We start from the raw sequence: 17,363 nt of genomic DNA, 5'->3' as shown, positions 1-17,363 counted from the left end.
GAGTACTAATAGATAGACTGAAAATATCTAAAAGGATAAGAATGGTGATAGTATAGCCAAAAGGCTATAATCTAAAATATTTTCCCCTCTGTAAGACCAAACTTTAATAAGCAAGAAATATTCTGTTATTAAAGGAGGAAAGAATTACTTTGGCAAGGATGATTTGGCTATTTGTAGACTATACTAGAATTAAACAATTGGGACAGTCTGGAAATTAATCAGCTTGAAGAAAATGTCTCAGATCAGATCACAGTATGTAAAACCTAAAAGCTCATGATACCCAAACCTACACACTGAGGCTGCCCTTTAACTCACCTTTCCCTTGAACCAGTTTCTCAGTCATGTCCATTGTCTTCTTACCAATGACTTGCTTCACTTTATAAAATTAAAGCCCCCTAGATGCTTCATAAAATGCAAATCACTAGCAAACAAACTGCTACGCCAGTACGTTCTATGAAGCACCATTTAAAATAACGGGTATCCCCGGATCGTTACCAATCTAAGGGAGATTAATTATAAAAATAATGCAAAGAATCCTATTACTAGAAATATATCAATATGGTGGTCCTGCGGCCTAGAAAACCATCAGAAAGGGGATTTCATATTTTCTCTATGTGCATATCTAAGTCTTCCATTTGATGTAGAAGATATTCTATCTGACAGCCTTTATTTTGAATGACACTGGAACATCCCATTCTCACACAGTATTTCAAGTTCTAACACTCTAAACACATAGGGACAACCTGACTTGCCCAGCCCCCTGTGATTAAAATGAATTACTAATATGCTTCATGACGAATGGTATTTGTAACCCTTCTTTTTGTTCCTGCATATTATGTCACTGCAGCACAAGTGAACTTACTACCTATTAAAGATTAGTTACAATTTATTTTGGTCAACTGTATATGATATCATCACTTAAACCTTTTGGATAACCACTTTTTGGACATCAGAGGTTCTACTCTATAGAGTGAATGGCAGTTACAACCACAGTATTTCCATCCCACCCCAGTTTCTCTTATGTCAAGAATAATGTTCTTTTTTTTTTTTTTGCAGTTTTTTTTGGCTGGGGCTGGGTTTGAACCTGCCACCTCTGGCATATAGGGCTGGCGTCCTACTTCTTTAAGCCACAGGCACTGCCCCAAGAATAATGTTCTTTCTGTACAAATACAAAATAATGAAAGTACTTTTCTTTTTAACTTTTTATGAAAACAGCTATCGTGAGATTTTAAAAATCTTCGTTTGTTGATTTATCTAAATTCTGTTAAACGGTAACGTCTGTACTGAATGCTTTACCTATGTTGTTTATTTTTATTCTCAAAATAATGTTGCCAAGTACACATGAACATGGAGAGTTTACTGATGAGGAAAGTACGTCCTAATGAGATTAAATAACTTGGCCAAGGTAACATGCAAGTAAGCACGAGGAAGGAATTGAAACATCAGTTTGTCTGATTCCAAGGCCAGCAAATTTGCACCATGCCAAAACATTTCTTTATACTAAACTATCCCTTCTTTGACATTTGACAACTCATGGTAGTCAAAATGGTCATGTGGTTCAACTATTCAGCATGTTGGAATTCTACATGTTTGCCAACATAAGAATTTTGAAAATTATTTTCAAGATTTTACTCACAGGCTCGGCGCCTATAGCTCAACCGGCTAAGGCGCCAGCCACGTACACCTAAGGTGGCGGGTTCTAATCCCCAGCCCGGACCCGCCAAACAACAATGACGGCTGCAACCAAAAAATAGCCGGGCGTTGTGGCAGGCGCCTGTGGTCCCAGCTACTTGGGAGGCGGAGGCAGGAGACTCGCTGGAGCCCAGGAGTTGGAGGTTGCTGTGAGCTGTAATGCCACGGCACTCTACCCAGGGGGACAGCTTGAGGCTCTGTTTCAAAAAAAAAAAAAAAAAAAAAAGATTTTACTCACATAAATTGAAAAACTTTGTGGTTTAAATTTTTTAAAAAGATGTTACTTTTCAGTCATTTACAAGAACTCCTTCTGCCTTTGTGATTGTTAATGTTAAAATAAGTAATTTTTAAAGAGGAGTGAGATGATGTGGGTGAGATTCAGACAGTAAAACATTACAAATGTTTATTCCCCATGTCATTGAACAATGAGGAACAGAAGAAACATCCCATGGGGCCTTCCTCCTGAATGTAATGAATGAAATGAGGAAGAAGTCAGACCTGCTTTCCCGAACACATCTGCCATTGTCAGAAGGCTCTGCATAGTTAATTCAGGCATGTTCTATTAGACATTATTCATAATTCTAAATAACCGGACTCCAGCATTGTTAAATAAATTTTGAAAAAGATCGCTTCAGTTTCCAATCAGACTTAGATTACAAGCACAAAATGAATGGAAGAATGAATGTAAAGGTGCCTTTAAAATGAGATTTGCTTTACGAACGCAGACATTTCACGGTTCCAGGAGCTTTGTGATTAAATGCTGAACTATCGCATCCACAGATCTCTCATGAAGATAACCAGAAATGTGTGGTTCTACTAAGTTACTCGAATGATAAAGAACCTGACACTTGGTGCCCGAACCAGGGACCCTGGCTCATAATACACAACTGAGTCCTACTGCAGATGCTATCACCAGACCTCACCTACAACACAGGCTCAGTGTGGCCAAAGTTATGCAGCAAACTCTCAAGTGAATATGAACAAGTTAAATTCATACCCAACTGCTTATCTCTCACTGAAAACAGCAAAATAACATTTTTTTGGCTTTGGATTAAAATAACAGACTACTAGCCAACCCCAACAACTTTGCTACTAAAAGACTACATTTGAATTACCTTAATACAGATTTTTGGTTGGAAGATGCCTTATGCATTCTGACCTTAACCATATTCAAAATTGGCCTGATAGGATCACAAATGGTCACCAACGCTCCATCTTCCTTCACTTTTTTAGTTGCAATTATTCCTGCACATGAAATGTCGTCTCACAACCAAAGGCTCATCTTATGCAGGGCAAGCCTGCTGAGGGATTAGGATTACATTCACACAGAAGTCATCGTGCTCGATCCCTGCCTTCCAAAGTGTGACTGGGGGATCAGTAACATCAGCAGCATCCGGATGCTCACAGGAAACAGAGAACACGTGACTCCCCTGCCCTGCTGAATCGAGGCCGTGCATTTCCACAAGCCCCTCTCCGGGGAATCACATGATGCTGCAGTTCGAGAAGGACTGCTCTAGGTCACGTCCCCCCACCCCCGCTTCCCAGCCATGACTGATTGGACCAGTCTCCAAGCTGAAAACATGTATCCACTGGTTGGCACAGCTGGCAAGCTGCCTCAGAGGTGGCTGGCCTGAGCTCTGTGCACGTGTACTCGTGGCTGAATGGAGATTAACCACAAGAGATTTCCCCTCCTGAGGAGTAAAATGAGGACACACATACACATATGTCGGTCATGACAAAAGTCTCGAGATACACAAAATTCCAGAAATGTAAAATCTGGCAGACAGAAACATATGATGCCCTCCCAACCACACTGATAAGCTGACAAGTTGAAACTCACACAGATGAATCAGAAAGGATGCTGCTGACTGTGTTTCTTGGAAGTGAAATAATGCATCATAACACAATCTGTCTCAAAACGTTAGGAGTGACCTACACACACCCATCATGGCAGAGACAGAGGACAGCTGAGTGGCTACAGTGCAGATCAGTGCAGGAGGGGCAGACACTGACTTCCCGTGAGATGACAGAGGGGCTCGCATGTTACCAGGGCCAGGGTCTGAATGTCCATGAGGTCTGCCTGCTGGCTGCTGAGACTGTTTTCCTGCCTTTCTAGAATCCCCGTGGTGCCTTACACTAAACCTCACAAGTTGAGGTAGTCTGAGAAAGAGCACCTTTGCTTCTGATAATTGGATCAAGTCCAGTGAACTCAATCTAATGAAATCCCATCCCGATCAAATGCTCCCTGCTTCAAGCTCTCTTCCCTATTCCTCCCAACTGGATTCAGAATCTTTCCTATGCAATTTATGTTAGGCATGTAGATGTCTAATCTTCCTAAGGGCTCACAGGTTCAGTGAGGGCAGAGGCTGAGTCTCAACCACTCTGGATTTCTTGAGTTAAGCAACACAGAACTTCTGGCACATGGTAAACACTCAGTAAGTTATCTGCAAAAGGAATTATCTGTTGATGTGAGATGAATTCAAAGAAAACACCAACGTATCTAATTTGGAGCCAGTGGCTGAGATGGTATCACTAATTCCGAGGTTATCAGGTGACGTTTACTAAATATTTCATCCTCGTGACATTTTTACAAAGCCTCGTGATTAATACACAAACTCTTCTAAAAGACACAGAGTTGCAAGTGTTTCAAAAAATAAAGTCATCAGAGTTAGGAATCTTGCTTAACTTGCCCTAGAATCCACAAAAGATAAGAGACTTGACTTCTGAATCCCTTTAGTTCTTCTAGAAATCCGTGCTATGCTGATGCCCAGGCAAGTACGCCAACCCGTTTGCCCTCAGCAAATGGTGTTTCCTCCTTCCACGTCATCATGCCAAATACACAACCCACACAATAAGAAGACCCAAAACCAAACAGCGCCCCAGGTAATTACATCCTGACCTAGATTTATTCTACACATTCTTATGTATATCATAATTTTAACTAAATCACAAAACTGTTACTTCTCAAACTCAAAATATTTGACAATATCCACATGTGAACGCAGCATTAGAAGCATAAGAGCTGACTGAGGTTTCCAAGAAGAATTTGCTTTATGAGAACTTTGGGTTAAACGGAGGCTCAATAATGAACCAAGTTTATCAATTCTTTTGCCCATTCAACAAATTGCAAATTGAGCACCTTCAAACTGTACTGATTTTAGATAAATGGAAAAAAAAGAAAAGAAAATGCCTGTCCTTAATGTAAATGTCCTCTGCATTTACAGAGGACAAATAGGTAGGTATAAGCCCAAAGAGCTATACAATCACTTAATAACTGCTAGCAGCTTGGGCAAGTGGGTATTGCGGGAAAGACGCTTCACAGAGGGCAGAGAAATATATGTTGCCTTAAGTAATATGTAGAATGTCACTGGGACATGTGATGGAGTAACAGTTTGGGCAGAGGGTGCAGCCTGAACCACACAGAGGCTTCACAGCATCCGGTGTGTTGGGAAAATAGCAATTATTCTAATAAGCTGAACAGAGATGTCACTACTGTTTGCTCAACCCTGAGCCTTGCCGAAGTGTCCAATACACAGGGTCTAATAAGTTCCCATAATCCTGGCATGTCTTCAAAATATATTGTGGTTCAGATACTCTTCAGATGGAAAATGTTAAAAATTAACCAATATGGTAAATAATCAGGACAGCAGAGTCTTTGATGCAAGGAAGTACTGCCTGTTCATATCAAAACCTCAAGCCATGGCCGTGGCAAAGGAGAGACATTCTCCATATGGGAAAACATTGCTTAACTTCTTGCTTCAAAAATCTCATCCCCTGAGAATTCACTGTCTACCTGGGAATCTCTCCCTGAAGGGATGTGCCAGTAACATATGGGCAACATAGCCTGATGCGGCCGAGTGACTTTGCCTTAATTTTTCACAGCACAACTGAAACCAAGCTGGAAAAGCAAAGAGAAACTCCCCTAAAGGTTGGGGACCAAAAGCAGACAAGAAATGCAGAGAGTAACACATGACAAGATGAGCTGTATCCAGATTCATCTACTGCTTACTGACCTCCTTCAAAATTGGCCTCCACACTCCTTTTATACATGGAACACATTATCCATTGCACAGTACATTCTCTGCAATACCAGCCTGTAACCTGACGTGGGAGGTATGCTCTCCTAGGACAGCACGGCAGAACACGGGACTAGGGGTTATTTGGAGAGCTCTCTCCCTAATTTAAGAATCACTGTTTCATGCCAGTGCCCCTTTCTCCGATCACCTGGGAACACTTGTAAGAATTTATAGCCTCTTCCTATAAATCCAGAAAGCAAAGCCCAGAGAAGTATTTGTCTGAGTCTATCTCTTGTCTAAGGACCCCCCTTTTCACTACAAATATAAAGGGTACTTGGAAATTCTGCCCAATTTGTGTATCCCAAACTTCTAGTCAGGAAACTGTGGCATCGTCCTGTTTTTGTCCCAAGACTTTGTTCTGAGCACAATACAATATGGCTAACACCTCACAGGAGGCACACAGACCATGCAGCAGGAGCGCCATTTGATTGTCCAGCGTATGAGAGATGAGAAGTGTCTCTGTAACCAAGTGAAAGCAGGAGCCAGAGAGACCTCTGCCTGAAGGTAACCATGAAAATGGAAAGGAATGATCCTATGGATATCACGTTCCTTCACAAAGGAAGTGTTCAGAGTCTCAATGGCCAACAGGTAGACATACTGTAGAGAGGATTCTCACGCTGTGTAGCCAGCCCATTAGGTTCTTTCACAGATCTAAGAGGTAAATATGGAGAGACAGGAGTGCAGAGGGTGGTAGGTAAGAAACACAAGGTCCAGATTCCACTTCTCCCAGAATATCTTCCAGACCATTTTATTACGAACACCAGACTTGGCTTCCCTTAACTCATTCTCCTGGTGGCCACCAGGGAGAAATGACTTCTGGCTTCTTTCTTGCACTGAAGACCCAAGGGACAATGTGATAAAATGAAAGAACAATCAAAAAAGTAAACAGTTCTCAGTACTACTGCTGGTCAATTTATAGTAGCTGTAAGCCTTGATTATTATAATTATGATGGCCTGTTTTTTTAAAGGTCAGATGTAGGCTAAAATATAAGCGAAATTCCAATATTTGCTGCTAGAAATTCAAGCCCTAGTAAAAACTCTAAAAATGTTATTATGGCTAATTTATGCATTACGCTAATAACTGTAGCAAACCACCTCATTAATAACTGAAGGGAGACATGCACCCCAATAAAATTTAGTGGGCTTGCATCATAGCTCAGTATTACAAATTTTTTCAAGGGTCTAGATATTCAAGGGCATATAACACACCCTTTGTTTAGACTGCCTTCTTTAAACGGGGCTAGACGACTTCATCTTTATCTCCCTCATAAATCCACGCCAACAACTACCACTCAAGAAACTATACTTGTTTTCCACTAGCTCCTGATGTGGATGAGGCATTAATCCCAAGAGAAATCAGAGCGTGTCATAAGCTAACCTGGCCTTGCAAAGCTGATGATGCAGAACGGGGTTCTCTGTTTGTAAACACTTCCAACGTAAGAGAGAAAGTGGAGAAATGAAGAACCAAGGAGCATACTGATTACACTTCCATGGGAAAGCTTTAACCATTTTTACGTAGAGAAAACAATCAGAAAAGAGTTTAAGCATATTTGAAACAATTAGGAACATCCTATTGATTTGACTGTATTCCTCCAGCCCTTAGAAAAATTGTCTTACCACATGAGGAAATAAAATGTTTCTGCAGTTTTGTAAAAGAGGTAGGTAAGGATTTCCACCCAGAGGGTCCATAATTATAAGGGGGACAAAAGAATGCTAACTAGATAAGGTAATAACAGAAGAGTTTTTCCAGGACATTTTACTGGCTTTTTTCTTTCACTTTGTGATATGTCGAAGCTCCGTCATATAAATCTCCAAGTTTCTGCTTAACGTTTTTTGGAAGAAGAACAGATATGATATTAGTTTTGTCTCAAGGAAATCAACAGAATTCCCTCTAGCATGTTCCCTGTGTTGATACACATGATGTCCGACTCTCACTCCAAATCAGTATGAAAAAGGGGACTACTTCTTGATCTACATCTGAGGTAGAAAGGAAACCTAGATTTGCACCTACCTCAGTAAAACTCCTAGGAATAACATAACTACAGTAGAATATCTCTTAAGTTGACTACCCAAAGGACTGTAACAAACTGGTCAGCATATGGAGGTGGTCGACATAAGGAACTAGGTCCACTGTATGGGTATGTATATGTGGTGCATGTCTAGCCTATGAAAATCAGGTCAACTTATGGAGGTGGTCAATGTAGGAAGGTGGTCACCTATCATGGTTCTACTGTACTTTGAATGCTTTGCAGGTCTTTGCGCTCTTCCATGAAGAACTGCTATCACTTTCCCTACATCCCAAAGCAAATTTTTTCATTTCTCTGAGTTTAATAACAATGACTTGCTCAGATCATTCCCAAGCCACGTTTTCTGGACATCCCTTTGATAACCAAATGGGTCTTCAAACTCAACACCATCAACACCTTTTCCCCCAAATTAATTTTCCCCTTGCCACACCTGTGGCTTCTCCTCCAGACATAGTCGACTTTATCTCCCCTTTCTACCCACCAGCCATCATTCACCCTCTTTTATTACATCTCTATTCTTCTTGGTCTTCCCACCCCCTTCTCAATACCCAATACCTTCTCATAATAGCAATGACCATAATAATTTCTCTTCTGTGTTAAGCACTTACTATGTGTCAGACTTGGTGCTAGTGCTTTATATGTATGTGGTCTCATTTAATCTTTACCACCTTCTTATGACATAGGTGTAGCTCCAGTGAAAGGTGTGGAAACTGTACTCAAGGTACAGAGTTAATGTGTGACAGGCTGAGGGTTTAAATCCAGTTTGACACCAGTGCTCTGACCTACCTTTTCCACCTTCATAAATTCTACATTTCAAGACTGAGTTTACTATGTTTATTCTTAAATGAAACCTTCCCAATCTCTCCTGTCCCTTCTTCTATGCTCTATGTATTTTCCACCAACTTCTATTATAAAACACGTAGTTATTTACGTATTGGCTCATTTATTAGTTCCTTCAACAAATATATTTTTAATGCATACTCCACCAGACACTGCTTGACACAGGTTATCAGCAGTGAGTGAAACAAGCCTGGACTTGGCCTCCTAGAAACCAGTTAGAAAGTGCAACTTTAAACAAATAACCACACAAATACACCATAAAATTGCAGATGATAATTGCTATGGAGAAAAACTTCAGACGCAGTTGCTACGTCCGCCTCCAGGCATCACATGAGGACAGCAGTGTCACAACTTCAAGATTGTTTATTCTTCCACCGTCAACTTGTTTCCCGTATGAATATGCAGTTGGTGTTGCATTAATAATTTATAAAACATTTCAGGTTAGATACTAGATTTCTAATTGGAAATTGAAGTCAATCTTGTAGAAATGGCATCAGTAAGCCTTTTTGGAATCATGGAAAGTTACAAGGAGAAGAAGAAAGATATTTTGGAATGAAAAAGAAAGACTGAATTTGACCAAAGGCAAGGTTGTTTCAATGTAAATCTCTCAATTCAGGAATGCACTTGTTTTTTTGATACAGTATGAGTTTGACAGTGTTCAGGACAGAATGAAAAGGTCTATTTACTCAAATATCTGCCAGAAGGGAGTTGCTGAGTGAGGGCCTAGAAAGATAAATGGACACCTAAGAGTTCTAGTTCCTGCTCACCGATACATTCTGTTTACGCTTCTTTCATCTGCGGAGTACAAAATGTCTAACAAGTGGTTTTTATAAAACCTCATATAAATGAAACTCCCAAATATGATATTTTAGGTCTCAAACTTCATGTGAGAAGCACTCACTAGACTATAAAATAGCAGCAATATTTTCAAACAATTTTAACCTCCTATATTAAGTGTTTCTGAATTGACACCAAAAGCCATAAATGTGCTCAAAGAGTGACAACTTGGATCAGGATATTGTAACTCAATGACTTAGAATAATATTACAATAAAAATTACAAGGGTTTTATCAATAGATATAAAACCCATTTAAAGTTGTACACAATATTATATAGAGATGTTATTAAATTGTTCAGAAATGTTAGCCATAGCAAAACGCCACACCCTTTTCTGTTGCCTTATAATACAATTTATTACATTTAAGTACTTGGATTCATGTCTCTTAAAGTCATCATAAACTTTACCAATCTGAAAGTGGGTTCTGTTATTAGGGAAACTGAATTTTAAAAAATACAGCAATGAAGAATATCCATCTGTTCACCATAAAAGAACAAGCTATTGATCGGAGTGTAGGTGCCTCTGCGGCCATGAATGTCACTGCTGGTTTGCTGGGGCATCCAGGTCAGTGCTGTCCTGACTCATCATAGCCAGACAGGTATGGGTTTGCAGATTAAGGTAGAGTGTGGTGTTTAATAATGAAAAATTCTATATAAACTCTGTAATAAAAGTAGCAAGAATCACTGATTCAGGAATTGTTTGAATCATCCCTAGAACTTGTATATGTAAAAGAACTTGTATGTGTATTTGTACACTCAACAGGAATATTATTTACCTCTTATGTTACAGATTTACTCTCCTACAAAAGTAGAAAGGAATAACAAAAATAATCATCCTCAAACTCTGGGGGAGCTTTCCTTTTGTTGAAATTAGCCCTGTAGTTTTCACTTTGCAGTGCACTGACCTTTCTATCCCTCGCTTCCCCTGAGGATTTTAACCGTTTTGTCAACAACATTTATATTGTACTGAATTCTACATCTCCCAGAGAGAAGTTTTCTTTGCCTTTGCCTGCCAAAGAGAAACAAGTGAGTTTACTAGGCTAAACATTTTGATCTATACCCGTTTCTCTTCTCTTTTCACCTCTAATCCAAATGATTGACAATGGAGCAAACTTGACCATGGGGAAATGTTATCAGAATGCTCTTGGTTCACTCAAAATTATATAAATATAGATCTTAGATATGTCAATTTCTACATCTTTCACTCTCAGTTCATGTGCACTGTCATAAATTATGCTCATCACAACATGGTTTTTGGATGAAACTTTACTGTTGCGGAACTGTACATTCATTTATACCTCCTTTTACTAGTTTCTTAAGAACAACATGTTTATAAATCACTCAGTTATTTCCACTTTGATTCAATTTTGTATGCATATTAATTATCACTAATTCCAAAATTAGTCTGAGTTACTATACATACGTGTGCCTATATAATTCTAACTATAATTTAGAAAAAAAAATCTAATATCCAAATTCATGGAGTAACAAGTCCTTCTAAAGCTAGTCATTTCCTGGAGAAAAGTACAACAGAAATAAAAATAACTTGAAATAATTTAAGGTTAAACAGCATCAAATAAAAGTATTCTATTGTTATTAAATCAGGATTCAGCATCATTGTAGGGAAGAATCTTAAATTATGCAATTTTGTGTTCTCGAAAAATGACACTTTTTACATAGGAAAAAATTTCCTAACAGTTGTCCTTTAAAGAGACTAGCTTGCACAAAAACCATAAACTAAGAAGTTAACTGTGAGAGTCAACTAGTTTCAAAGAGCAATTAGTCATTAAGCGGCTTTGACTAACCTAGAAATACTGTAGCTCATTATTGCAATAGCTGAGGAAATTACTTGCTAAACCATGGTCTTCTCACAGCTCCAGGATGAGTAATGCTGTGACCACGGCCTCTAAGACATGGAACATGAGCAAAAAGTTACCTTAAATGGAAGGACTTCAGACCGTCTCTGAAACCACTTTAGCCTGCCATTCTGCTGTAATGACAAGGATGAAAACCATTGCCTCGGCTTCACTGGTTTTCAGGTTTATTTACTACAAAGGGTCTCTACTGGACGCTGGTTAGCTGGTGAGGCTCAAAAATTTGCAAAAACAATTGTCCTGGGGTGGGCCTGGGTTGCTGGTGTGTCCAAACGCTCTCCAGTGTTTCTAATGGGATAGGAACCAATGATCTGCTCCCACGGCTGTTGCCTTTGTTTCCCAGCCTTCAGTCTCATCCTGCTGTGAGAGCCTTTAAGAGCACTGCCAGCATGATCGCTCTCTAATGATTACAGAATTAAATCCAAACTTCTGCACATAGTGTACAAGACTCAACACGCCCTGCTCTTACCTGCCTGACCAGCTGCCTCTTCCCTCCCCTCTCCCCACTAGCTGGAGAGGCACCTGCGTCTAACAGGCCTGGCCCCAGCCTCGTGGCCTAGGCACTAAGTGATTCTTTGGTCTGAAATGCTCTCCTCGTTTACCTGCCTCGGGAACTGCACCTCTTCTATGAAGCCATTCCTAGCACCCATCCCTCCTTTGAGAGTCCCCAAAGCACCCTATGAATAGAGTTTGTGTTCATCGTTTTTCTAATCATATTGAACTGTCATTTCTAAACTATATCTCTTTCACCTTCATTAGACTTTTTTGAGGCAGGGACTATATCACATTTGCTCTGTGTCCGTGTCCCCCAAACGTAGCACACCGGCTAGTATACACTGGCATTCATGTTTGCTGAATAAATGAATGGATACTATTCTACACTATTTTCACTTACTATAGTCCGAGCCAGAGGAGATTTACATTGGGACCACTGAAAAAGTGAAACATATACTTAAAAAAAAAAGCCTTAGTATTTGGTAATAGTAATGACTTTAATGATTAGCTTTTCAATTAGGTTACCAGATGAATTTTCTATATGTTTAAAGTCAAAGAAAAAACCTTACTTACATCCTCAAGAGTGCTCTGTTATCATCAGCTCCCCAAACCACACATTTTCAGAATAACAGCTGATATATGCTCACCTTAGGCTCTTGTAAAGGAAGGGCGCCCCCCAGTGCCCACCACAAGTTGGCCTAATTTGGCTTCTCCCCCGATGTGACATCTAACCCACACGGCTGGTGAACATGCTTACTTTGTATTTGCTTTCTGATCTGGAAGGGGTGGGAATATGTCCTTTTTTCTTGAAGGTTGTAAAGTGCTTGCACTGAGGACATGGCTTGGTGCTGGAATCGATACGGCCAAGTTCCAAGAAGTACTTATACTTGATGGAGTCTTCATGTGTTAAGTTATAGACAACAGTTGTTTCTTCCAAGAATTCAAAACACTCTGTGATAGGGCATTTGATTTCTACTTGGCCAAGTTGTACCTGTGTGAAAGAGCAGACGAAAGAAAAATAAAGGCCATTGGTTACTAAATTTCTCTTTTTTTTCCGTAAGTATTAAGTATTGCTCATTTTGTGATTGCAGTGAAAGACTATAATTTCTTAAGGTGACATAACAAATGGTAATTACCTTGATGCCTGTGTTAGGCAGTACTGAAAGGATCACTATGTCGACTCCAAGTGGATTTAAAGGGTGTGAAACTCTTCTCTGATCATTCTATTTGTGAACATAAATATAATGGTGGGCCTAAGCCATAGGCTCACCAAATAAGCAATTTATCATCCTAGCCTTCTGGAAAGGGCAGGGTGAACCTACATTCAGAAGATAGTCAACTGCAGGCACTGCGGGGTGAGGTGGCATTTGGACCATGTGCCAACTAAAAGGTGTTCTGGATTTTTCAACCTCACTGTGGAGTACTTCAGCACTGAACCTAGGAGCACTTTATTACTTTAAAAGGATGAAAGAGAGATTTTATAAAGCACAATATTTAGTAGTTTACAGACCATTACCCCCCCACACTGTTTTCACTGACCCTTCCACGTCAAGAACATGAAGTAGTTTCCATGTCAGGAGAATCACAGGAACAAGTAAGAAAACTAAGCCACTGGCAACAGTGTAACACAAAACAAACCAAAAAAGCCCTTATGAGATCTGGCTGCCACTGAGGTAATTCATAAAATTAATGTGTTCAAAGGACACAGAGATAGATTAGGAGAGAAGAGAGGATCTATCAGAAGACCACACGTAGCATTTGGAATGGGATATCAGCTACAGCTAGTATTAAAGATTATGGTGAAAGATTAAAGCATGAAGTATAGACAAGGACTAATTTTTAAAGGGAAGAAAATAAACTACTTCGAAACAAGAAGTAGCTAGACTGTTTTCTATAAACAGTGAACAATAACTCTTTATCTTCTTGGCATCATAATCTCTTTCTGTCTTTCCTAATGAAGTAAAGGAAGGCACTCAAACTCCCAAGGGCAAACAGTGCTAAACCTTTCTTTTTTACTTGGATGAATCTGACATTCTGAGAAATCAAAACCCATCCAGTTGCATGAGAAAAGCAGTCTGAAAGCTCAGGCAGGAAAGGGAGAAAGACGCACCGTCCAGGAAAAGAAAAACATCACCACAGAGTGCCATATACAAGAAAAACTCAATTCACGGTAACTTTGAACTTTACTGTTTATCTGGCACAGACTTGAGGAAAAGTAGTTAAGAAGTTACAGGCTGCAGGGTACGTGGGAGTGACATGTTTAATACCCACAGAGGACACGAGCTGAATGGAAGAGTCTGGTTCGGATAAACCACCTTGTTAGTATTGACCTTTTGCAAGTAAAAATTGCTGCACAATTTTATCCTACAATTATACAAAACAAGGTCCAGAGAGGTTTGTAAAAAATATTTGCTCAAATTTTCTACTTTTTTGGATGTGTTTGCTCACAGTGACAGTCAGATTTTATTATAACACATGTTACAGAGCTATGATAATGTTCTTATAACCCAAATTACATTTCATAATAACTTTTTAAAGTTATACCTCAAGGAAAAAAGTGTCCTCCTGAGATTTTTATATAGATCAAAAACCCTTTTTAACATAGAAAGAACCTGGCCTATTGACACAAGTAACTAGAACATTTGAAAAATGATTAAGTGTTTCGTCTTTTAACATTCTGTTGACAATCATCAAGCCGAGTTCTGAGCCAGGCACTGCACTGGGCGCTGATGCTTTGCAGATGCCCATCAGAAAAGAGGTAGTCAGGACACCCAGCGGTGAGTACAGGCTGTGTAGGGAGGTTATGGGGGTGGAGGTGCTCAGCAATCTCAGACTTGGGAGGTTCAGAAGTAGTGAGGTTTCTAAAATGAGATTGTCAGAGTAGCAGACTCAGTGAAACAAGGGTAACGGTGTTCCAAGCCCAGAGACGAGACAACAGGGACAAAGGCCTGGTGATAAGAGAACAGAACACACTAACATGCCCCAACTGTACCAACTTGTGAAGTGCCAGATGTACCCGTGTCTGAACTTAAAGAGCCCAGCCTCGGGAGGAGGTGCTTAAGATAAACAGTAAGATTGGACCACAAAGTGTGAGTATGGAGAGACGAGGTGGTACACATGAACTTGGACCAGCTCACAAGGGCACAGCACGAAGGCATCTTAAGAATCTGAACTTTTTTCTATAAAAATAGAAAACTATTCAGTTTTCAGCATGCAAAGAGTTTCTTTTCATTCCAAAGAAGCGGCTCACTTGGTCCACTTTGAGAAACTCTTATTAACTGGGGCACTTTAGTGGTTAAGAGCTTGAGCTTTTTATTCCCAGGTCCGTGTTTGAATCCAGCATCCCTCACCTATGAGTTCATTTATTTTGACTATATGAATGGTAACAATGGAAGCAGCAATTTCACAGCCAGCCATGAATAGTTAGTTCTTAAGGACATGGAATGCATTGATAGTTTAAGGACTAGAACAATTCAAGGTAGCACAAAGGGACAGGCTGTCTTGTTACTTTCTGAGCAGTGGGTGTTCATTACTCCATTACATTGGGACACCGTCCAACATCTAAGCAAGCACCTGTCTTCTATGTCAGAGTCTCTCAAATCTGTCTGCAAACCTATTCTGTTCCTGTAGAACATATTACTTCCTCTTGCTTTCATACTCTCGGCATTGACTATTCCACACCTTCTCTTCTTCCTCAAAGCTCCAACTTCCCTACCCTACCACACTAGGCCAATGACCTCACATTTCATTAAACACACAGAAGCAATCAGATGCTGATTCCCACATTTTTCCACTAGAGAGATTCTCCAGTACCGATCTATGTCTCCATCTGTTCAGTCTTTCCTCTTTGTACAGTATAGGGCTGAATCTCTTTCCAGGGCAATTGCATGTGAGTTTCTTAAAGCATCTGTTGTGAATTCAAGTTTCTTGGCCCACTCAAGACCTACAGAATTTGAATTATTACTGCTAAGCCAGTAACTAGCAGTTTGGAACAATTATTCACACTCGATCACTCACAGTTCTTTATCCAGTATCTTCTTTTTGGTAATACAGTATTTCTCATGACCTATGCAATCTCTTGTATGTATCGTTTTCAGATTAATTTCCTCAAAAGATCACTAGTAAGCAAGTAATCATGATTAAGAAGAGAGCGTTTGTTTATTTATTTATTCAACAAGATACGTACTCCATTAATTCAGGAACACATTTTTAAAACTTACGATATCTCAGATGTCAAGGTCGTTTTATGATCAACAGTCATTAGCACTGTGCCGCACTCTCAAATTGTAAGTGTTTCTACTTTCTTGGTGGCACATATTCTAATGCTGCCTCCTACAATCAATCGTATCTTAGATTACAGTGAAGTGTGGTTTTTATGGGTTAGGCACTCTGATGAACTTCTGGAGAGAAGAAAGGAGAAACACAGGGCTTCTCCTGGAGGAAACGGATGATAAAAAGAAGGCAGGTGGCACCAGTGTTATGAACGAACTACGAATCAAGCTGGTGTCTCTGAGCAAGTGACAGCTTGAGCTAAGAACCAAGGAACCTGTCATGTGGAGAACTTGGGGAAGAGACTGCAAGCAAAGGACACAAGGACAATGGCCCAAGGCAGAAGACCCCTGATATGCCTGTGTTGAGAGCACAGAACCGGCTGAGCAAAATACACCCCAAGGAGGGAGAGAACAGTAGGAGATGAAGCTGGAGAGTGAGGCAACAGACAGATGACGCAAGCCTGTCTGGCCAGGATAAGAAGTCTGGATGATACTCTAAATTCACTGTGAACCACTGGTTTCAAGAGGAAGAGGGACATGCCCTGCTGTATGTTACATAAAACATTCTGGCTCTTCTTGGAGAATGGACTACAGAGGAATGAAAGTGCAGCCTTAGGAGGACGGCGACAGTCTGGATTGCAACTGCTCTTTTCACCAGTGGCATATGGCCGATGCAGCTGTCCAGGAAGCAAATTTACAGACAGCTCAACTATGCAGCACATGCTAACCAGATACGGGGTGTATTTGGGAAGTGGAATCAATGGGATTTTAAAAATTGACAAATAAAAACCGTATATATTTTTATGGTTTAAAAATACATTGTGGACCAGTTAAATCAAGCTAGTTAACCTATGCATTACCCCATCCTATGCATTACCTCATATACATATTTGCGTCTGTGTGTGTGGTGAGAACACTGAAAACTCTTAGAATTTTCAAGTTTACAAATACAATATGGTAAGCCACAGTCAAACATGCTGCCCAACAGATCTCGGAACGGATTCCTCCTTACCACATTTTGTATCTTTTGACAAACAACTTCCTGATCTCTCCCGGCATGCCCCTGCTCGCCACCATGCTACTCTCTGCTTCTAAGAGTTAGGCTTTTTAAAATGCCACATATGAGTGAGATCAGTGGTACACGTCTTTCTGTGCCTGGACTATTCCTCCTTATGTCACTAGGCGTACCCATGCTGTGTAACAGGATTTCCTTCTTTAATATGGCTGAACAGTCTAACATTGTGTTTATAT

At 40.1% G+C, this 17,363-nt stretch overlaps 1 protein-coding gene across 1 annotated transcript in view; it reads right to left on the bottom strand.

The window, feature by feature from the left end:
• RNF217 (ring finger protein 217) overlaps positions 1 to 17,363 on the bottom strand; it is a 109,737-nt gene that overhangs the window by 22,125 nt on the left and 70,249 nt on the right. The window contains exon 2 of the mRNA XM_003781642.3: positions 12,599 to 12,832. Within this exon, the coding sequence (XP_003781690.2) occupies positions 12,599 to 12,832 (234 nt within the window). The remainder of the gene's footprint in view (positions 1 to 12,598; positions 12,833 to 17,363) is intronic.

The sequence above is a fragment of the Otolemur garnettii genome, unplaced genomic scaffold, assembly GCF_000181295.1.
Source record: "Otolemur garnettii isolate 467f Iridium unplaced genomic scaffold, OtoGar3 scaffold00002, whole genome shotgun sequence".
Taxonomy (NCBI): Eukaryota; Metazoa; Chordata; class Mammalia; order Primates; family Galagidae; genus Otolemur; species Otolemur garnettii.
This window is presented reverse-complemented; position numbering and strand designations above follow the sequence as displayed.